The sequence below is a fragment of the Pygocentrus nattereri genome, chromosome 9 (genome assembly GCF_015220715.1).
Source record: "Pygocentrus nattereri isolate fPygNat1 chromosome 9, fPygNat1.pri, whole genome shotgun sequence".
NCBI lineage: Eukaryota > Metazoa > Chordata > Actinopteri > Characiformes > Serrasalmidae > Pygocentrus > Pygocentrus nattereri.
In genome coordinates this window covers 31,396,278-31,420,413 of record NC_051219.1, presented here as the reverse complement: position 1 = coordinate 31,420,413, position 24,136 = coordinate 31,396,278, and the positions used below count along the sequence as shown (strand labels likewise).

The 24,136-nt window shown below is 40.2% G+C and overlaps 1 protein-coding gene across 2 annotated transcripts in view; it reads left to right on the top strand.

Moving 5' to 3' along the window:
* The window catches only part of si:dkey-157g16.6 (uncharacterized protein LOC561837 homolog), a 26,733-nt gene extending 3,085 nt beyond the window's left edge, over window positions 1-23,648 (top strand). Inside the window, exon 3 of one of the 2 annotated variants that reach the window (XM_017707599.2) lies at window positions 18,041-23,648. In XM_017707599.2, coding sequence (XP_017563088.1) covers window positions 18,041-20,067 — 2,027 coding nt within the window. In that variant the 3' untranslated portion in view covers window positions 20,068-23,648. Of the gene's footprint in view, window positions 1-18,037 lie in introns of both variants that reach the window. The other variant, XM_017707581.2, reaches the window with a different exon arrangement.
* Window positions 23,649-24,136: the final 488 nt, after the last annotated feature.

Below are 24,136 nucleotides of genomic sequence, written 5' to 3'. Positions count from 1 at the left end.
GCTTGTAAACAGCATTGGACATTTTATTTGCAGCTTGTAACAGGCATAGTAACATTGCTTTTACCTTGTAGAAGTTTACACTGACTCATTCAGTAAAGAAGCCTGGCTTTGAGCTACTGTTTTTATTTCTGACTGAAATGCAGTGGTCAGTCTACCACTCATACTCGCAATCAGTGACATATCTAGAACTTCCAGAAGACCAAGAGTGACATTTTTCCCCAAAAAACTGGTCCCTTTGTATATCAAAATGTGATCGGTTGAGTCTGCTTTTCCTAGTTATGTTAGAGGTTAAGCTGATATATTAGGCCTTCTGTTCAGCTCCTAAAGACCTAACCAATAGGTTTGTTCATTTTGCTGTATCTACCTATAGACCACAGAGAAAATAATTATTAGATTAACTGATTAGATTATTTTCCAGTGAGCATTTCAGGAATTTAACACTTTTGTTTTGTTTGCAACTAAGAATGAACAAGCGTACAAGTTCAATAATTGCAGAGTTTAAACACAGCAGGCATATTTATGTTAAATCAAAAAGAAGAACAAAACATTTCTGACATTTATTTTTTATCTCACAGAAATTGAAATGTTTTAAGGCCTAGAATGCCCAGAGGGTTCATCTCTGCTACATGCTATATTAGTTTAATAGTAGCTGAATAATTCAAAGTTACTGAAAAATACGATTAAGATTAATAAGTGAATAACTAGCCTATGATTCAAGGTGATGACTGCATATCTTATGTTTGTGTTTAATTGTAGTTAGTTACTGAGTTTTAAGATAGTTTACTAAACAATAAGCCTGCAGTTTAAGGGGTTAAAATGCCTCATTTGACCAAGACCACACCGCACAAGGGTGCATGTTTCGTGTCAGGGATGGAGGGAAAAAGGAAGGAGAGGGTGGGGTGGGTGTGTGTGAAGGGGGCTGATGGCTTTAGCAGTAGAATCCCTGCAGTTCTGACAGTGTCATCTCACAAACCCCACTCAGCTTAGCAGTACTCAACTCTCCACTCACTCACTACCCCCTCCACAATCACACAGAGCAGTCTTCTCTCTTCTCTCTGCCCTAATAACTGACATGTCCAGTTTTAGCCCCCATTCCAAACCCCCCTGCTAGGCTTCATTTGAGCCAGGCGCTGGCCCTCTCCAAAACAGCATTGTTTGTTAGTCAGCATGGGGTTTTTTTCTCCGGCGGAACGGCCTAAAGAGCTACTTTAGCCGCTGTCTTCAGCTCGCCTCCTCTCCGCTTTATCGGCATGACAGCTACATGAAAAGAGGGAGAAAAATCAAACCCCACCGCCAAGTCCAATCAATTTTAGATGTAATTACATAATAATGAATGGCACTGAGCCTTTTTTATCCTTGACTTGAATGTGTTCCAGGATGTAAATGCTATTTGTAGCTCTGAATATGCTGTTACTGTTTAGTTGAATGCATTTAAAAGCACCAAAACTAGTGTTGTTTCTGAGAACAAATGATGTTTGGCAAACTCTCCTTGAAAGTCCTTTTCATTCCCATTGTCTGTTGCATAATCTGTAGACAGATTTATTTTCTCTGTGCTTAAAAGAAAGGATCACAGTGTTCATTTCTCACATGAACCTATCCACTGACTATCAGTGCTGACGATCTTGACGTTGTTAAAAAGTTAGTCGCTCAGAGCATCTTTTGTGCGCTTCATGACTTAAGTCTGGACATGTCAATTTAGTCAGATCTGTCCTGAACAGTTCTTGACATGCCACATTTTTTTCTCTTGCCTAAAGTGACATGACCACAATGGAAGCTTAGCCCTAGTTAACCACCAATCTATATAATCTCTTCAAACGTAGTGCTCACAAGCCTGAAAGTCTTATACATCATCTGTAAAATGTTGCATAATTTCCTGTATTTACAAGCTGGATAAACTTTTACTTTCCTTCTCTTGAGGTCTTCTCTGTGTGTTTGTTTTCCAGAATGTCTCAAAGACCTGGTGGAATATTTCACATTCCTTCAAGACATTGTCACTGACTTTTATTTTTGTGTTATATCTGAGTATTTTAGCTGGCTCACTCTGAAGTGACTGGAGTAGCTGGACAGAGCCTGTTCGTCCAGTGTTACAACACTCGGCGGCTTTAATGGAACTGGTCCGGTTTTTGTTGGTGGGAGCTGGTGTGATCTGATGAGAACAGGCTGTTTGTGTGTCTTTCTGAGCATGTAGTGTGATGTTAGGACAGCACACACGGGTGTTAGATATCCCTGATGTTTACTCTCTAAGCACTTAAACACAGGAAAATTCCTTCCTCTCCCAAGCCCTTTCACCAGTCCTGATATAGTCTCACTGTGGTAAAGACTTTATGGTAAACATAAAGAAAAAGGAAAGAAAATGTTTGATAGTATAACAAAATGTTGTTCCTAATAATGTTGGACGTTTTGTTTCACACAATGGAAAGGAAAGCTGGTGTTTTCAAAAGACGCAAAAAGAAATAAAAACCAAAAAGAACTGGAGTTACAAGGTTTTGTTATGATGGTGGTGGCATTCTGTTGCACATATTTCCTCAGTGTCTGAGTCATCTGAACACAAGCCCATGTGAATAGTGTCACGTCCATGCTGGAATGTTTTTTTGTGGAAGGAGCCAGTGTTCTCTGCACTTCTGTCCATAAAGCATAAGCATACGTATACACATATACACATACACTTTCTTATAGGATCTCTCATGCTTTCACCCTGATACTTAAACAGTGTTCTTATGGATGAGTCTGTGTTTTTCAAACATTGAATAATCGTTAAACTTTATAATATAGTAAATTAGTTTAGAGGAAGATTTCTGATTAGCAATTTAGCTTCTCTCTGTGTTACATGTTCCCATATTTAATAACCATGAGATATATTTATACTTTACACTTAACTAGAGATCACTGAAGAGTTTGCGTCTCGAGGTTCTGTTCATAGATTCTTATTTCATTCAAAGAAGGAAGCATTGAAAGACTTCTTCAGAAGTCTTCTTCACTTAAGGTTATTGCACACCAGATGAGAAGCAGACAGTACAAAGCACAGCTATGGCACATAGGAAGCACCAACAAACATTGCACTCAGACTCATCTTGCATTTTGCTACTATAGATTTATTAGAGTTAAGCCTTTAAATATCATTTAGAAAATTGATCATTTTTGGTGTCAGGTAACTAACTCTTTAGCAAAAAAATGCATTTTCACGCTTAAGGTGAAATAAGTTATAATGTGAATAGGCTAATAACATTAGGTAAAGTGAACACTTAGCATTCGTCTGTTTATCTTAAAAGACTTTAGGTTAACCACCTTCTGTGTAAAACCTAATATGTATTTTTGTGGTCTGCATTTATTACTGTACAATAATAGTAAGATGCATTTTTTTCAGTTTTTTTTTTTAAATTTGATTAATGTTTTACATGAATATCAAAATACTTAAATCTCACATCTTGTGCAGATATGGTTTACGGTTTGGGAGTGTATACCTGGGTCTGACGAAACAAGTTATTGAAAATGTTGTTGCCAATACTGATTTTAAAGGGGAATTGTCCAGATTTTTCAAAATGCATAATTAAATTGTTGAACAAAATCATTCAGAGTAGTTTTGTGTGAAATTCTAGAGAAATGTTCAAAATTAGAGTTGTTCAAAATGGTGGTGATAGGAACCAAATGCCTGAAAATGTATGGATAGGAACCATAGGAATGATAGGAATGATAGGATAGGAATGATAGGAACCAAATGCCTGAAAAATGTAATGCCTCTAAAAGGCAAGGCAAAGCAAGTTTATTTATATAGCACCTTTCATACGCTGTTATTCAAAGTGCTTTACAAATGATAAAATAGTCATTTTAAAAGTAAAGGAGACTAGAAATTAAAAACATGATTAAAACAATCAAAACAATAGATTTTAAAAGAGAAATAATTAAATTAAAAATCAAATTAAAAATTAAATTAGGATGATAAAGCAACATTACAGAGGAGAAGGGATAAAAGAGCTAACAGTGTTTTAAACTGAGCTGAATCCTGCTCATATAGGAACACTTTGAGCCTAGGTTTAAACATGTATAGTATCCACAATGTATAGATAAATAATTGTATCTAAGAGTCTGTAACAAATTGTAACAAACCGGTAGCCACTGTAGGGATTTAAGGATGGGGGTGATGTGGTCCCTTCTTATAGTCCTAGTGAGATTCTGGCAGCTGCATTTTGAATCTTCTGAAGCTGTTTGATTATCTTTTTTGGCAGTGTAGTTATGAGATCATTACAGTAATCAATGCTGCCAAAAATAAAGGCGTGGATGATTTCTTTAGGTCTGGTTTAGTGAGAAAATCTCTGATCTTGTTGATGTTTTCAAGGTGATAAAAAGGTGATTTAATAACCACTTTGACATGACTGCTAAAACTGAGATCAGAGTCCATTATCACACCAAGGTTACATACTAGTTCTTTAGATTTTAGAGCCCTTAAATCCAGATAGGCAGCTAGTCTGTGCCTCTCATTGCCATTCCCAAATAAAATAATCTCTATGTTTTTTCAACTGCAGAGAGTTTTGTTCCATCCAGTTGGTGATGTGCTCAAGGCATTTACAAAGTGAGTCAAGGGGAACATATTAGTTTGGAGAGAGGGCCAAGTAGATAGGAGTATCATTTGCATAGCTGTGGTAAGATATTCCATAGTCTTGTAGTATTTGGCCAAGAGGTTGCATGTATAAATTAAATGAGAATGGCCCAAGAATTGAATCCTGGGGGACACTACAGGTCACTGGCACTCTCTCAGAAATATTATTTTCTATTTCCACAAAGTAGTCCCTTCTTTGCAGGTATGAACTAAACCATTTTAGGACATTTGTTGAGAGCCCAACCCAGTTCTCAAGTCTATCTATGAGAATTGTATGGTCAATGATATCAAAGATGTTTTTCTAGAGTATTTAAATGGATGCTATTAATAATCTTAATTAAAGCCACCTCAATACTATGATTAGTCTGAAAACCTTACTGAAATTTGTCTAGACAGCTATTTAAGGATAGAAAGCTGGTAAGTAGCTTAAGGACAATTTTCTCAATATTTTTCCAATGATGAAATCTCCCTTACAGAAAGCTATTACACAAATATTACAAAGAAAGCTATCACATGTGTGTTTATGATAGTTTTGACTTTAGGTTAAGATTTTAAGGCTAAAATTAATTTTTAAATCCATTTATGATGGAAACTCATGAGGGTTCTTAACCATTGAATTATCCAGAAATAAAAAAGAAATTGGTCAAATTCCCTTTAAGAAGCTTAAAATTCTGATAATAACTCATACAGTACACAATACTATATAACAGTCCATATATAAAGGGAACAGTATGCCATTACATGTGGTGTGTGTTCTTTAGAGTATAAAATGAGCCACTCAAAATCAGTGCTTTATCAATGGGAGTTTTGCCAATACCAATAAATGCGAATGACCAACCGATATATCAGCCCTAGCAGATGCACATATTTTCATAAAATCTCATATGCAGATCTGTCAGTTTTCTCTCTTTCACGTACATTTATATACAAGCACATTATCTCCACTCACCACCTACGTGTGTTACCTCTTCCCAGACTTTTTAAACGCCAGTCCATGGCAGACCTGGAGGAAATTTGAGAGAGATTCCAGGGGCCACAGATAGTCCTGCAGGGATTTGGTGCAAAGAATCTGTAATCTGCACTTCAAACACTCTCCTAAATCAGTCCCAGGCCAGCAACCCACGAGTGCCTCAACTCTTGTTGCTCAGAGGCCCGCTGCTCCACGTATATATCCCTCTTTCTTTTTTTGAAGAGCGAAACAAATACAGCCGCCACTTCTTCCTCTTTTCAATGACCTCATTCCTTCCCTGCCTCACTAAAAAAGAGAAAGAAAGAAGCCCCGACCTGCTGAAGCGCTCTGATTACATCTGTTAAGTCATTAAGGCTTTTGAGGGTACTCTGAGGGAAAGGGGCACGTTGGGTGCTTCTGGAGCGGCATAACGATGAGCCTCCAAACACATCTAGCCTAATGAGAGTGGCGGGCTGAATGTGGCTCTGGAGGGGCGTGGGGGGTGCCCTTGAGTAAACAGGCAGTGTGCTGGAGTGTTTGTGTGAATGAGTGAGGGGGTCATTAGCGGCGGGTGTGAATGGGCTTTAATTAGCCCTCAGTGTGCTATGTGGGATGGAGAAATAACGCGACCTGTAGAAAAGAACTAGTTTGAGATGCGCTGTGCTCTGCATCAGTAGACCCCCTCCCATCCTCATCAACTCACTGTCAGCTCATTAAGCCCAGTGTAGTTGCACTCCCAATTAAAGTGGTAGTTTGTCAAAAATCAAATATACACAGTTTTCCCCTGGTGTCTCTAAATGTAGTTGAGCAGCCAAGATATGTTTGGTGTCTGATGTCCTTTTTTTGCACTGGACCTGCAAAGCTAATGTAGCTAAGTAATTGAACCTTATGTACATTACTTAGCATTGTGTAAACTGCATACCTCCATCATCACACATCTGCCTCAAACTGTTGAACTGTAAAATAAACTCAAGTTCTCTTGTGTCAGAAACCAGCTCAGAAACTCTGTTTGAGTTTACTTAACAAATCAGTATGGTTTGATGCAATTGTGATAACTCAGGCCTCCTGCTTGCCCATTGCTAATTGGAGGGGTATAAGCTCCCATCATCCTTATTTAGCTTCGTTAGCCTCATAATTAAAAAATTCAAAACTAAAGAAACAACCTTCAGACACCAAATCGACCACAAGGAGAAAATTATGTGAACTGTCGAACTGACCACTTTATGGCCCGGGCTGCTGAGGCTTGCTTGAGGTTTCCTGCACTCTCCTTGCTGCTCCTCAGGCAACTGACTGGCTCAAATGAGCCGAAAGCTGCAGGTCCCTCTGTGGAACTCTCCATAGGTCTCCTAATTAAGGCCCTGCTGAGGTGAATTATGAAAATAGACATGGCCCTTTTGCAGCACTTGTGTCTCGATCTACTTTCTGAGAGGTGGCTCTGAGACCGTGCACTGAACTGCCCTCACTTCAGCTTTAAGCCACGATCCGTTCATTCACTCGCGAGTGCGCAAACAGAAAAATCCTGAGCTGCTTGTAGAGTCAATAAATAAACAAAGAGAGGGAGAGAGGCCAGGGGATTTAGCAGGGGGGAATGCAACACGCATGGTGGGACTGGGAGAGGGGGGCAGGGGAGGGAAGGAGGGAAAGCGAGAGAGAGAAAGCAAGAAGGATTGGATGGAGGAAAAAAGGGGGAGATGGAGGAGAGATTGGGTGAGGGAGACAGATGGAGGGGGTGATTGGTCATCACAGAGCCTTAGGACAGCTGTTCTTTGATATATTAGTGGACACAATGACCTAAACCCAGCCTGCAGCCACAGAAAATAGGGACCCTGTTTTTCTTAAAGGGGAGGGGTCTGTGTGTGTGTGCATGTGTGAGTGTGGGGGGTGTTTTCAGCCATTTGTGGACATGAATTAGCAGGCTAGGGGGGTGGGGATGTTGTTTCTAAAATTATGAGCATCGAGCCAAGCATCTAGCCATTCCATGCAACTGGCCACTACAGGCTTTGGCGTTAGAAATGGCACAGTGAAAAAGGAGATGCATTGAATTTACTTGTTTGAAAGAGGTACATTTTTTTTGGTGCTGCTAACCATTAGGCCTTTAGCTTTAGAATTGGTACCTACAGATATTAATCACCCAAGCAAATCAGATTTTTAATGTTCATTTATATTATCATTTTGGCAAAGAGTATGAACAGATGCTCTTATTTAGCTCTTGTCAGTACTAAAAACATCAGCAGTGTATATACAATATAGTGCAGAGAGAGACCACCCAACATGTATTCTGTTTCCAGTCAGAACAGCCAATCAGTACAAATGATATATATAATTATATGTATTATATTTTTCAGGGGATATTCATGAGGTGATTAGATGTAAGATAACACACTTGCAAAAAGAGGAGAAAAGTTAAAGAAAAATGTGAGAAAACTGGAGTTCAAAAACTATGAAATAACACAGAGACCTGGTAGACCACCAACAGATACTTAAAGCTTATATGTCTGAAAAAATCCACAGCTGTGTTTGTACATCATTCTGTTGTGAGAAGACAACTCAGCACTATGAGTCTGAAAGGATGTGTAGTTGTCGAGAAGCTGTTACTGCGTCCAGACCTCCATGTCATCGTTGAATGTGTTTGGCATTGCTTGGATCATTAGAAGCAGAAAATGCAACCAACTTCTAAGACTGAACTTTGGAGGAGTGGCAAAATATCCCTGCAAATTTCTGTGAAAAACTGAAAGCAAGTCTGATGACAGGAATGGAAGCTGTAATAAAGTCATAGATTAAACACACTAAATTCTGATAAATTTTAATGTTATATATAGTTGTTGAGGTTTCTGTGTACTTTCCTGATAAATAAAAGTTTTCTGCTTTTTCTTGACACTAAAAAAATGAGAATAACTCATTCTGTTTTGACTGGTAATTAAACAAATAAAAGAGTGGTCTGTGACTCACATGACTGTGTGCACTATTTGTTATAAAAATAAGTGATTTGTACAGATAACATTCTTGGAAATAAATAATATGTACACAAGAGAGAAATCCAGTGTACTGTGTAGTCAAGTTCCCTGAGAGAAATACACAGTACACACAGAATTGGCCTCATTTTCCTTTCCCACAATGCACTTATCATTCTTTATTTCTCTCAGTGTAAACAGCATGCGGCCTGTAATCAGCACAGATCAGGAATGATCTAACACGGCTGGCTACACTTACAGTGGAGAACACGCTGAGGAGAGATAATGCCTTCAAAGCTCAGAGATTACAGAGCTGCGGAAAGTGTGAGAGAGAGAGAGGATAGAGGAGATCTTTCACTGCCACTCCACAAGATAGGCCCTCTCCTCTGGGGAAGCCTGCATGGCCTGTGTGAATAGAGGCCACTGGGCAGCAGGTGTGAAAACTCGTAAGAGCCCTCCAACTCTTCTGTTATTACATCTTTTTAGTGCCATGAAAGAGGGAGCAGATGAGATCCAGAGAGCCAGAGAGCGAGCGCCGCACTGGGATTGGGTTTCTTTTGATTGATCACATTGCTGTGACTAACGCATAGATTTATAATAATTTTCTCAGCAATGCCCAATTATGCACGGCTTATAAATAATGACAGCCTGTTGTCCGATGCAGGGGCATTATCTGAGCCTAACAACACCTGAGTGGAGAGGAGCTTCTGGGACCTCACACTTGTTTGGAGAATTTGTGGTTCAGAACCCAACGCTGTTCTTTACTCTGCTATTGTAGCTGCTCTATTCAGGCACGAATACTGCACATATTTTACAAATATACTGTAGACAGCAGTGTTGTCCATATATTGACAAAAAAACTTTGTGCTTTTGAACAGACAGTGACAGTATTAGTAGAAAACCAATGTAGAGTACAGTGCTAGTGTGCAGTGCTGTACTGTGTTGCAGATTTCATTTTTAGAACTCTTTCCTCTTTTGTACTTACTCAGACTGGAGCAGTAGCTGTAGATATGGTGCCCTATTGAAACCCTGTTGATACTGGACTGAGCATGAAAAAATGCCTTGATTGGATTTGGGAGACTGGGGGAAAAAGCTTGGATGATGAAATTTAGGTAAATGGGTTGTGTTTGCAGAACTGTTGCAGTAGACAAATGTGCTGTGATCCGAATTTAGAAAGTACAACATGTGAGTGTTGCATTTCCCAATATGGTAAGATAATTACCATAAATTACCAACAGGGCTAGCGTCTAATATTACTCAATCATTTATTATAATACTATATTCTCCACAGACAGCATGTAACACAACTAACATCCAGTGATTCTCCACATTTGTTTAGTTAGAAACCAACATATTGCCAAACTGGCCTGTTGGTGCTTTTCTTCTGGACAGGCTTCTCCATTTTACTCTCTGATGGACAGTAGATCTTGCATTTTATTTGTGCACTCCACTGTTCTTTGCCACATTGAAAATCTTATATCATTAAATCGTTATATTCAGACTGCAACATTCAGACTGTATATATACGGTTAATAAGTTGTTAATGTTCTATTTGTGTAGCCTGTAATAAAGAAAAATCTTTTCTATTGTATACTTTTCTGAACTGATCAGAGATTAGAATGACTGTGAAAAGAATGGTTAAATAGAGGCGTTTGCATCATTCGTAATAATTTGTAGTATTGATGCAATATATTTCATTCACCTAGAAATGATGTAAACATATAAATCAAGCAAATTCTGTTCAGTGTATCAAAGGGTTAGCATACATGTGGGCTAATTTGTAAATGAAACATTGCACATGGCATTTTTTAGAAACCATTAGAACAGGCTTCCCAAAGCCATAAAGACACTTGATTTCCCCCCAAACTCCCTCATGAGAGGACATGTATTTGTATTTTGTGCTCTACTGTGTAGCTGCTTTTGTTTTAAATGTATTACCGAAGTACATTTAGTATAATTTTATTTTTAAAAAAGTGAAAAAATCTATGACCTCACTGACTGCAATGCAGATGTTATAACACTTAGTTAGCAGTGTCAAGCTAATAGAGCTTAACAGGTGATGCTACATGGACAAGAGGAGATTTAGAGACCACTACTGTGAAGAATTTGTTTTTGAAATGATAGTGTTTTTTAAATGTGAAGATGTCCAGGCTAGCTAAATGTTTTGTGTTTCTGGCCCTTAGCCCACTACAAAAATTATATTTTTGGCCTCTCAAGACAAAATGTTTGGACAGCCCTGCTCAAGACATGGTTAGGTAAGAATGTCCTACTAAATCTGCTTCATTCTTTAACAGTCATATTCTTCTGCAATGTAGGCCGTAGGAGTAATAAGATTTATTTTAGTCGTGTGGCAGACTCACTGTTGCTGATTGTACACTCTAAAGAATACATTTAGACTCGTTCTGCCTCACTGAATTGCTGAAAGTGTCTAAAGTCTTCTACAGTTTTGTAAACCTTTCTAGATCATTGATCCTCCGATTGTTTGAGCTGAATACAAATCAGCTAATGATTGGAATGCTGGGTCTTATCTTCCGAGCGCTGGCATGGTTAATTCATGTAAACAAGCCTCTTTCTCAGCCCTACCCTGTTTCCCTCTCTTCCTCTTTATTTCTGTTTTCTACCTTTTGTATTTCTCTTTTCCTTTCCTGTTTTCCTCTTCTCACTCTTCTTTTCTCTCCATCTTCCTTTTGTTCTGTCTTCCTCTGCCTGTTGCACATTCTCTCTGGAAAAAAGACTTCCTTTTGTAGCTTTCTTCAAAGAGCCTTCAACACAGGACATCACCCTGAACCTTCTTCATATATTCAGTTGGATTCTTTTCTGAAAAGACCCATAAACCAGGTTCTCTTGTATTTTTTAAATTTCCCTCTCTGCTCTCGGGACGTTCATGTGAGTTGATTGAGCGAAAACATTCACATACCTCATTTTCAAGAATAGTTCCATTCAAGGATTCAGAAGTGGAAACAAAAGTACTTTTGCTCCAAATAGCCCCTTTTTGGCACCTTGATTGTTGAGCTGCAGTCTCATTCAGTCTAATTTGACCAACCTTTCTCAATTTCACAGTGTGAGTGCCAGATAAAGGCTCTCCATCTTTATTTTCTCCATCTTTAGGCCAGTTTACTGGGTTGCGTGTGTGGCTAGTGGTGTGTGTGATAGCACCTGGCTGGATTGATTCCTCTTGTTGTTGTTCACCATCGCTCTCTCAGCCTGCTTTAATGGCAGACTATCCCAGAAGGCATGTTGAATTCAAGTAGGTTTTGTTCCTGCAGGACAGGAAAACAAAAGTGGGGTGAAGACAGAGAGAGAGAGAGTGTGTGGACCCAGGGGAGCTGTGAAACTGCAGAGGGTTCCAGCCTGTTTCTCTCACATTACAAAAACTGTGGACTCACTCTTGCAAACTGGCACTGGTGCATCTGCAAGGCTGGGCTGCTATAGTTAACTATGTTATTGCAACAGAAAACTGGAGCTTATATTCTCTAATTTGGCCCCTTATATTGCTACACCTTTTCATCTAATACTTGTGGGTAGCTTCAATAATTTAATAATATACTTGAATGTTACCTTACATTAGAGCATCCGTGGGAAAACACACAGGAAAAGCAAGTAAACAAAGCAAATGAAATTGTATTTTTTTTATTATTCATTGGTCATTTTCATACAGTGGCTCATTTATTTCATTTGCACTTTGGGCTACACAACCCCCATTATTCCACTGTGCCATGCTAGGACATTGCAGTTTTAGGTTTTGTGATGACAGCTCTTCTCATGTAGGATTGCCAGGGGAAAGTTTTAGACCTCCTGTTTTACTAAAAATGTTGTGATGTTGAGTAAATGTGAAGCGGATTAGCTGAAGTTTTGACTCTGAGTGCAGGATTCTCACCTCCTCTCCCCTCATGCTCACCCAGATGAAGTCTTATTGTGAAGGTGGATGTATCGGTTCGGCTTGTCTAGCTTCTGCTCTCGCACCTTCACAGTGTCTCTCTGGGCTTTGTCAAATACTGAAGGAAGAGATGAGCAAACATTTACTGTCATGATGCTTGATGCACAGTGTGTGTCACAGTGATTAGTTGGGATGTCGTAATATATTGTATTATATCATAATGTATCACATCATTGTTGTATCATGATTAGTATGTTGGCTTGTGGCCAATATGTTAACTTGTCTGGGCACTCTCTCTCTCTCTCTCTCTCTCTCTCTCTCTCTCTATATATATATATATATATATATATATATATATATATATATATATAGTGTTGAATACTTCCAAAAACTGAAAATAGAAACATTAATATATCAATATAAGGCACATTTTAAGCCACTCATTGTTTTTGCTGTATCGAAAAAAGTTTATTACAATTCAGACAATTTTGTGAATTGTTACACTCCTAGTATTTCGTGTTTCTGCCATTTGTAAAAAGGTTGGAACAGAAATAAATACTAAAAATGGCTACAGGGACTATGAGTACAACAACTTTCTATTGGTAAGTATATAATCTAGATGTCGTAAGAGGCATCCAATCAGCTAATTGTTACTTTGCCGTTTATGCTGTCACTGTCCACTGGTCATTTACAGGCTCTCTGTTACTTTTTATGATAGATGCATGTGGTCAGTATTGTATAAATACTGACTCAAATTTATATGTTCACTTTGATTACTCATGATATACTCAGAGAATTGTATTGTGGCATAATTTATCACAATAATGATAATGTATCATCATATTGCCTACCCAATATGATCCCTAGGCCTGATCTCCATCACAGACTGCTTCCAAAAGAAAAAAAAAAGATGCAGCACACACTCGCACACAGCCAAACACCCTCAATAAATCCCAGGGCAGCACAAAAGCTGTCAGCGGACCTCCCCTGAATAGATTAATAAGATTTCCATAATTAGGCAGGCCTTTGACAATAGGATCCTTCTCCTTTGTCTCAGATCCAACAGGATTGTCAAGCTAAGGGGACGTCTGCTGGACTGGCCGTCCCCAACAATGGAGGCAGAGACAGTAAGGCGGTCAGTGGAAACATCTGTCTCCCCTGCCATGCTTAAACCTGTGCGGAACTGCCACGACAAGTCCGCTGCCTCACACAAAGCAGTGGCCAGGAGCCCCCGTGTGGACAATGGGCCAGCCTGGTGGAAAGCGCTCCGCTTTTCTTAATCTAAAAGCTGCGCCTCTGTTTACTTAACTGACTTTCCATGTTGATTATGCTCATGGAGTGGGCATAATGTGACCCAGCCTGGTCATATGGCTATCTCTGTGTTTGGAGAGGCGTATGTGGAGCTTAAGTTGAGAGAGAGAGAGATTGCAATAAATGATGCTTGCTTGATCTATGGGATTTGGGATCGTGCTATAGAATGTACTCCAGTGTTTTTCAACTTAATCTCTCTCTACTGTATCTGTAGAATATACCTGATTACCACAGACAGTAATTTTGACAAGTTATTTCTGTACTTAGGAAAGAAAATCTGCTGACTTGAAACTTACAGTGAATAGAAGCCGCTGGGCAGATGCTTCAGCACTGAGATTGAAAAACACTAGAGTTGTCCTTTAAATGCTATAGGAAAACTTGTGCTATAGAACATCTCAAATGTCATCTTGCAGTATTTTTGTAATGATATTGGTGCTCATTTCTTCATTTAGCAGTAATTTAGCTCTCTACAGTCCACCCTTGGTGTCTATTCTTCCTCCTCTCTCCATTCTAATCTCACTATTTGTTCCCCAGGGCTAGAATAAATGAATCTGTGGAAGGGCTATGATTTAATCAGGAGTGTGGATTAAACCCTGGCCAGATTAATGTGAGATCCTTTTGCTGGGGTGTTTTAAACCCCCAGTCTCAAAAGCCTGAATGTAATTGTGAGCCACAGTCTTGTGTCCGGTCCATTTAATGCTGTATGGAAGAGCATTTAGTGAGGTGAGAGGACAAAAGGGAGCTGTGACATGCAGTGGATGAAGGTAGGAATGTGGAAAGAGGCATGTTCTTCATCTCTGTGTGAGCAAAGATATCTCCTTCCATCCCAAATGGCTCATCCATGCTGTCCAGTTAGAATGTGGATGCATGGGGAGGTGGGAGAGTGGACAGCAGGCTCTCTGATCGGGCGTGTTTTATGTGTGTATGTGTGTTTTTGTTTTGCATTTTTTCAAAGCAAAAATGCTTTGTAGGCTTTGTAGGAAAACAGCCAACACTTTTTAAAGTGCTTTTTACAAAATTTTTTTTGAGAAAACGTAAAACATTTCTTTTTGGTTACTTACATATACATATAATACAAATTGTATATAGATAGATAGATAGATAGATAGATAGATAGATAGATAGATAGAGATATTTGGACATACAGTATATAATACATATGGAGCTTATTAAAACAAAGTACTATTGGAATGCATGTATGACCATACTTTCTTATATTGTTTGTTTGTATATGTGAGCCAGTATGCACGGCTCCACGTATATTGATGGAGAGGACAGCAGTTTGGCTGCCTGACTGAGTTCCTTAATGTCACGCCCTGTCCCCACACACACACATGCGTGCACGTGCACACACACTGGTCAGAGCGTCTGCTGTCCACTCTCTCCCCTCCCCTCCTTGCTGCAGGTTTTATGAGCTCCCTTGGGCTGCTATCCATCTCTGTCATGCACTGGCCCCATTATTGGGCTCCACACAGCCCCTGCTCTGACCACAGACTGCAGATGGGAAAGGCCTGCAGGACGTCTACTGTTTCTGCAGCCTGGACAATGACCTACTACTAAAAGCTCAAATCTGCTGCAGTCATACGCCTCACACTGTCTTGCTGGCTTTTTTGTGCTGCATTGACCTGAGTTCATTTAAATGTGTCCAGATGAATAAAATGCACTACTTAAACACTGTTAAGGAAGTAAACTGAAAGACAAAACTGTGTTGATGTAACACATTTTATTTTTATGGAAATTGTATACACATATTAATTAAGTAAATTCAGTGCTTTACTGTTGTTTAGTACTACTGGTATCTATTCTTGTAAAAATAAAAGTTGTAAACTGGTTATGAGCTTGGATGTATGGTTCTAGAAAAACCTTGTTATAGAACCTTTACATTATATGGAGATTTCTTAAGTTTTCTAACTGTTTCTAAGTTACAAAAATGATTATCTAAAAAAACATTCATTGAATGGTTCTTCAGGGAACAAAAGGGGTTTTTTCTATAATATCACTCCAAAGAACCGTTAATGACATCTTTATTTTTCAGAGCGGAAGCTGCAAGACTGGCTTAATTTTGGTGGAATCGTTCAGATACAGGAAACTTAAAGCCCTTGGTTTAAAGAAGGAGGACATAGTAGTCCAGTGGCCATCTGGAGAGAGCGAGCAAGAGAAAGAGAGGGAGGAGTGGGGGAGGGCAAAGTTTAGTAGAAAGATTGAAGGAGAATGCAGTATATGAGCCTGACTTTTGATTTAAATGGCAATAAAGCAGCAGCCCCACATACACTGGCAGAAGTATGAATAATGAATCATCACTTTCTCCTCTAAAGGCAAAGATGTGCTGCCTGTAATGAAGACTTGTGGTTTTTTATTCTTTTACCTCTACATTTTCCCTCTCACCTCAGGCCAGATTGTGACAGTTCAATAATGCCAAGCTATGCCAGGAATTTCAAGCTAATGGCTCTGTGAAGAGGAAGCTTCATGATGTGGCTGTTTTCAGTGTCCTAACAATCCCAAAGAAAGCCCTCTGATGAAGTTCTCCTCTTATAATTACAAGAAGTAAATTAATCTTACCAAACGCTGCATCTCTGATACATTCAGAGGACTATTTGTCCCCTTTAACTCATGAAAGCCTTTCCATAGAGTACTCCATGTTGGTCATATTAAAATGGATCAGTGTGTACATTGTGTTTGTGACTGTGTTGCTTATCACTGTATAAAAGAAGTTCCGTGCTGCCTTTATTGTTGAATGCTGTGGTAGTTTCACAGTGATCTTATTTTTATTTGGACAAATTAAATTACATGCTCCTCTTGTTCTTCTGAAGTTTGTACCTGAGGAAAATGATCTGTTGACACATGACAGTCATGCTTCACTCCAACTAACCGCAATTATGGGAGATAATGTGGTTTGGGTGGGCTGGTAGAGAGATTTCTGTTTTGTTTTTCCTCCTGGTCGTTACTCTATTAGTCCTTCTTTCATCCCTTTAGCATTAGGCCAACATAATGAATTGCAGGGTATAGAAACACAGATAGCCAGAGGAAAAGCCGCTCTACGCTGCCGATGTTTCATGAGAAGTCAATGAATAGCACAACTATTCTGTTCTGCTAACCCATCCCCCTTTTCTCTCCACCACTACCCCCTCTCTGTGTCCTGGCTGCAGAGGGCTTTTAGAGAATTGCTTTGTGGACAGACTGAGGTGGTGGTGGGGAGGTGTTCAGTGAAACATGCGCTGGGTGATAACAATAGCTCCTCTGGGAAGGCTGCAGATGCTAGCACATAGTAGTGATGTGCTCTAACTGGGAAAGAACAAATCCACCCCTTTTACACACAGGGGAATACACAGATACGCTGTCCGTTTGTGCGTGTGTGTGTGCACATGGACCGCTAGACTAGAAAACAAGGAACTAGCAACCTCAAAGAAAGTCTTCAGTAGGCCTGAGCAGTATAAAAATCCTATATCTTATTACTATTGCTGTTATATAGTCTGAATATTACAAATAGCCATTTAATATGGTTTAATGTGGTTGGGACATTAAAGGGAATACCACAGAGTTTCCAAAATTTCTGCATAATTCAATGGTTAAGATGTAAAGAAAGTCATCCAGAGCGGCTTGATGTGGAATGTTGCATTGTAGTAATACTGTTTTTCTTTACAGTGGTGGTGATAGGAACCAGGGGTTGCAATACCTATGACACAAATGTAGCCATTTTATTTACTATGCAGTGACCAGAGAACCTACACATGTATTCTGAGTCCGTTTTAACGTAATATGTAACACTGATGCTAAAATAGAAGTACATCCTATGATTTCACTACTGTGAACAAGTGAGGTAAGGTTGTAAGGTTCTCTGGAATTTAACATTTTACATCAAACTTATCTGAACAAATTTGTTTATATCTTAATTTAATTCTGCAAAAACATTCCTCTTCAAATCAACTTTTCCTGTATAGTGCATAACAGCTACAGAAGCTTGTTTTGTCACAATTAAATATGAAAGTGTGCATGCATGTATAAAATGCAAAAAAACAAAACAAAACATTTTGTTTATAATCAAAAGAAAGTAAAATGATTTAACTGTGAGGTCAGTGATATGCAAAACAGTGTGGAAAATGATCAGTTCATTGTTATTTCTAAAGCACAGTGTACAGAATAATTTGTAGCCAACATCTTCTGAATAGAATTTTTTTATAAATATTTTTTCAAATACAAATTAGTATTTAGAGAGATTATAATAACTCTAGCACACAAATCTCTACTTAGCTCTGCCTCACCCAACCAACAGCCATCCAACTTGCAGTGTATATTTGATATAATCTTTTCCCCCTCAGTGTTTCATGTTGTGACATGATTTGTGCTTGTGTATCCAGCAGGCCTGTTGAAGATGCACTGGAACCCCGAGCATGCCCAGCCCCTGAGCCAATGGCCTGAGCAGCATTTGGATGTGTCCTCCACAACCTCCTCTCCAGCCCACAAGTCTGAGCTTTATCCCCACCGAGGCCGTGGCTCGTATAGCTACGCCTGGGCCAATGATGACATTTCGGCCTTGACCGCCTCCAACCTGCTCAAACGCTATGCCGAGAAATACTCGGGTGTTTTGGACTCACCCTATGAGCGACCATCCATGGGTGCATACCCTGAGCCAGGGGCCTTTGGGGCCCTTAATGGGAGCCAGAAGAGTGAACTAGAGCCCTGGCCTCTTACGCACAGCACTGATGTGGCTTACCCTTTAGTACCCCCCTCATCCCATGACTCTCTGACTGGCCCCAAGGTCGCGCCTACATCTGCGGGACCACCTGTGTCAGCGGTGAGCAGCAACCTTTCGGACTCGGGCTACAGCGGGAGCAGCTCCTGCAGTGGTCCAAATTCCAGCGAGTACCCCCCCAGCTATAATGGCACCTACCTCTCCTCAGGCTATTGCCCCCAAGCCGGCTCAGCACTTCCCTCTGCCCCTCTACATGCCCTGCAGTCCACTCCCACTCTCGTGCCTAGCTACACTCCCTCTGCTCCTGTCTACAACTACCCGCCTAGCACCTATTCCCATCAGACGAGCCTTGCTCCAACCTACAGCCACCCTACAGCCCCTTACCTGCCTTCTGGCATTGCTGCCCCTACCCCTATCACCTCAAGGCCCACGGTAGTGGGGGGCAGTTATGGCTACCAGAACAGTGGCATGGGCAGCTCCGAGCCTGGGGGCTCCCTGAAGAGGAAGGCATTTGAGATGAGCCTCGATGAAGAAGATGGAGACAGCTCACGCTACAGGAAGTATGGCTATGACCCTTTGAAGTCTGCTGGTAATTCGCCGTTTGGTGTAGGTGATAAAGCGGAATGTCGTGGAAATGGCTTTGTAGATCCCCAAGCCTTCAAGCCTAGCAAACCCTCATCCCAGTCAGGCCTGGGGGGCGATGAGGTGGGCAAGTACAGCACCCTGAAGCCCCTGCTTTCCCCACCCTATGGAGCAGCAGGTGATTACAGCCCCCCAGCAGCTATGACAGGAGAAAAAGGAGTAGAACATGGGTTCTCCCACAAATGCACCCCTGAGCAGTTGAAGAGTGCAGACCAACGCCTCCTTGAGGTGGTGAATAATGAGTTGCAGGACTGCACTCCTGCCCCGCTGTGGACGGACCTGGCAGGCCATGGTCGTGTCAAAGATGCCCTTGAAGAGGACATACTGTGGCCAGTGTTGCGCCCTGATCCGGCTGTGCGCCCACCCAGAACTGTCCTACTGTTTGGCCCACAAGGAGGGGGCAAGACCACGCTGGCCCGCAGCATTGCGTCGCAGCTAGGGGCTGCCTTCTATAGGCTTAGCAGTAGCACACTAGCATCCAAATGGAAGGGCGAGGCAGAGCAGCTTCTAGCCACTCTGTTTTCAGTCACTGCGGCCCGTCAGCCAGCCGTGGTACTGCTAAGTGAGGTGGAAGCAATGGCGGAGGAAGATGGTCTCAGGCAGCATTTACAGGCCCACCTAGAGAAGACCCAGCGTGGCCAGGGTGGCCCAATGCTGGTGGTGTGTTCCACAAGGCGGCCAGACCTGCTGAAGGAGCCTCTCCTCCGCTGCATGTCCAAGCGCTACCACGTGGGCGTGCCAGACTTGGGTGCACGGAGGCAGGTGCTGCTGCAGGCACTGGCGCCACAGGGCTGTGGCCTGAGCGAGAGAGAACTGGCTGTGGTGCTGCAGCGGGCAGAGGGCTTCTCTATGTTGGAGCTGCAGCAGCTTTGCCAGCAGGCCCTGGCTTCAGCCTCAGCCTCAGCCTCTAGCCAAATGCACAGCCTCTCTGGCCCCCTCTCCTCTTCACCGGCCTTTAAAGACTTCGAGAGCGCCTTCTGCAAGGTACGGCCACATGGCACCCCCAAAGAACCTGACACTTGTATGGAATGGAGCAAGGTGTACAGCCACTGAAAGACAAGTCAGCCACTGGATCGGGACTGCTTAATCGTGTTTTTGGTGTTGAGGCAAGAAAAACCTCATAAATCTTTTTGTTTTCTTTTTCTTTTTTGTAGCTACTTACTTGCAGCCAAAAACTGGGGTTGTGTTGGGAGACTACATTTTATTGGTGATGAAGCATTTTGGATTGAATGCTTTTTTTGTTAGTTTTTCTTGGAAACATGCCGTGGTGTGTTGTTTTTCTATAAATATACATATACTTTATTTTTTCCCCAAAGAAATTAAATATTAGGCATTTCTTGGAGGGGGGAGGCAATTGTTAGTTGCTGGCTGATGGTAGGAAATCTGAAATATATTTTGGAGTTTCACTAGAATTCCAATAAGCCTTGATTCTTGAATAAACCCGGATAATGTATGTTTTGAGAAATCCCCCCATTAACTGCAATTTTCAGAATCCTATTTATTGTCTCTCCACTCCAATGGCATTATATTTTTTATTATGATTTACTCTAATTTGATCATTTGGTGATAAAGGGCTTGGGGTATATCAGAGCAAACAGAATGTTTTTGACCAAAAATGATCAAAGAAGCACCATATCGCTTTTTAAATAATATCTGCCCTGTTGACAGCATTTTACCAAAAGGCAACAACATTTATGCAACCTGTTTAAACAAACAGTATTCTGGAAAAGAATGAGAAGTTGTTAGACCGTGGTCATATTGTGTGCACTTTGTCAAAGCGCGGTCTTTTTAACAGTGTATGCATTGCTACCCAAATAGTATTAAGACGATTTAAGATGTAAGAAGTAAGACAAGAGAGACTGGCCCTTACTGTCTGTACAATCTTCTCTGTACACTGTACCAAACAAACAAAGCAAAAAGCAAATACATCTAATATGGCTACCACAGAGACCACAGTGTTCTGGAGGGTATTAAACCCATAACCCTCTACCACGAGTTCCTGTAGTTCATTTCACATTCCTCATCCAGTTTCTGATTTCCTGCTTTGGACCCCTGGAAAAACAAAAGAACAAGAAGAATGGGTTCCTCAAACGTCTAGTATTCTCTTCTACTTACTCTTTTGTTTTGTTTTGTTTTTTTTTCTTAGTATATGTAGTCTTGTTTGAAATACTCAGGAAGAATTTCTTTACCTCAGAAATGATAAAGAATGTATGTAACCTTAGGGTCTTAGTAGTGAGTTATGAGGTGTTTCAGAGGTGAGAGACAAACCTGTCACAGATCTGTACACACACTGCAGCTGTGGTATTACCTCATAGGAGAAACTTGAAAATGCTACAAAGACTAACATTGAATGTAATTCAGGTATTTCAGAGGATATCTGATGCCATAAAAATCCACATTTTGTAATTCTATATAAATACATATTTCCCTCATCCTTTCCCTTTATTTCTGATGTAGATTTCGATGGAGTGATGATTGTCTTCATGAAATGTTATAGTAGACGGCAGACCAAATGCTACATTTTGTTGGACAAACTGTTTCAAAAACCACCATGTTCACAACTTATTCCTTCCCTGGTGCGAGATGAATCTGTCTTAATTAATACAGGTACTTAAAGAAATGGTTCAGTGAGAAATCAAATGTACACGATTTTCCACTTATTTCAGATGTAGTTGATAAGTCAAATCACAAAACTTGGCTTCTTTAGTGTTCGAGCTACAAGGCGAACCTTGCTAACAAACACCAGACATCAATATTCACCCAGAACTTTTCTGTAAATACACTCACAAAACTCAGAAGCTCAGAAGTCATCCAGGTCTTTACAGATGATCTACTGCAAACTAAGAAAATTAACTTCACTATGTTGCTGAACGCAGGCAAACGGACTCTAGCTTAAAGTAGTGATTTCTGTTGTAGCTCTTTATAAATATTTATCTGTTAGAAAGTTGAAGGTTAACAGTTATTTATAAAAAGAAACAACTGTTACTGCAGACATACTCTATACTCAATATATCTGTTGTCTGAAGTGGCTGCCCCCAGCATTCAGCTACACTGGGAAGTTCACAGTACTTTGTTATACTGTGTCCTAAACCACCTTGACAAGTCTGAATGACCTTAATGAAGAGCTAAATGCAGTTTTAGAAGTTTTGTGTTTGTTTTTGTGGAAAAGAGTTGGGTGACTATTGACTTCATTTGCCTCGTAGCAATAGTAATAGTGTAAAATGAGCAAATTTTGGACACCGAAATTATATGTTTTGGCTGATTGCATAGTTGAGTAAAAAAAATATTGTAATTTTTTTTACCTAACTATTCCTTTAATACATTTAAAAACGCACGGATCATGGAAAATCATACTGTCACTTTCAGTTACAATGTTAACAGGAACCAACCCAAAGATTAATCAGAACACATTTGTATGCAATTGGCAGCTAATCATGTCTAATAATCGATTGTAAATGTGTCTCAACATGTAGACAATCCAGAAGGAGCAGCTTCTACAATGTTAGTTTCTCTATATTCTGGCGATTACTGCAATGCCACAGATTCAGCATTTCAAACATCAGCAGCATTTGTTCTGTTTGTGTTTTCATAAAGTCAAAAAAACACAATTACTGCACCACAAATTTATTCCACCATTTTTAAAAAACTAAGTAAGCAGTTACAAGGTTTTCTTAAGGCAGAGATGATATTTAGGTTCTTTAAGCTGGATTATCTGCACAAAAAATGCATTTAATTTCCTTGATTCAAATGTGAACATCATTTGAGCACAATTATACAATTATAGCCAAAAGAAATTATACACACACTGAAAAACAAAATCATGTTGATGTAAGATACTTCATTATATTATATTCATGTGAAAATAAATGCAGCAAATGAAATGCATAACTCAGTGTGGTGTGATAGGGCTGTTTGGGCTTGTTTGGGTTAGACTATGTGTTGGCTTGTTTGGATGGCCTGTGTGATGTAATAGCTCCCCGCCCCACCCCTCTCGTTGGCCCCGTGTGGCTTGCTGTGCTCCCCTCCCCCGCTCCTCCATATCACCACAGCCTTTTGGAGTAGCCATATTCTCCTCTGATGTCCGGTAACCCTATAGCACCATACGACCCCTCAAGCCCAGCTGCTGGGTTCAGTCATTGCCGTGCAGGCCGGTCAATCAGAATGATCCTCACAGATCGTACTGAGCTGTGTCTACGTGACAGAAAACCACAAGGCCCAGGTGACTTAGACGCTCACCCTACACACTGTTGACCACTGGCCACTCCTAGTTATGCTGAGATGTTTCATGTAAGGCTTTTGTCCCTCTTCTCAAAAAATCAATACAATTCCAATGTTGCAAACCTTTAAAACTATTTAGGCCCAAATAACAGTTTGTTCAACAAAATCAGCATTTCTTAACTGTTTTTAATCCATTAGTACAGTAACTTTGTTCTTGGTTATTGTTCTTGTACATTTTCTGTAACCATTTCTACCTCATTTTTTTGCGACATATTGTACATGAAAGTATTTATTTCATGTCTTTTTTGATGTCTGTTTTAAAAAATGATATTGTTCTTGAACTGTAATGGTCTACCTCAGAAAAGACTGTATTTTATGAGAAAAGTATCACACAATATTAAAGAGAATATGTCAACGTTCAGACTCAGCTTTGTTTCTCACGCTCTTTGTGGTTGGGGGGTTGATGTTGCTGCACTTGGCAGCTTACCAAGGTAAACTGCCTAACATCACTTTTCACTCATATCCTCTACTGACCTCAGTGTATAGGGCAGTTGGGTGACCTAGATTCATTAATGGATGATTAATTAATTCAAAACAGGTAAAAAATTCACCTCTGGTGAGCTAGTGCGGTTAATGGTAAAGTGAAAACTTATTATATTAATAGTGGTAGAGATCCATATTGTAGTTTTGAGCATATGACTATATAACAGTCATATGACTCTGTTATATAGATTGTTTATTTAGTGCATTAGTTAATTGTGATGGAAACTGCCTTAACTGCTTTAACTGAATTTAACTGCCGCTCTTTTTATTGATTTAGTATTTTTCACAAAGATTCTCCCAACTTTTGGCAAAGCTGGTTGCTCCACAGCAGGCACAGGTAATTATGTGTTTACCGGTTTTG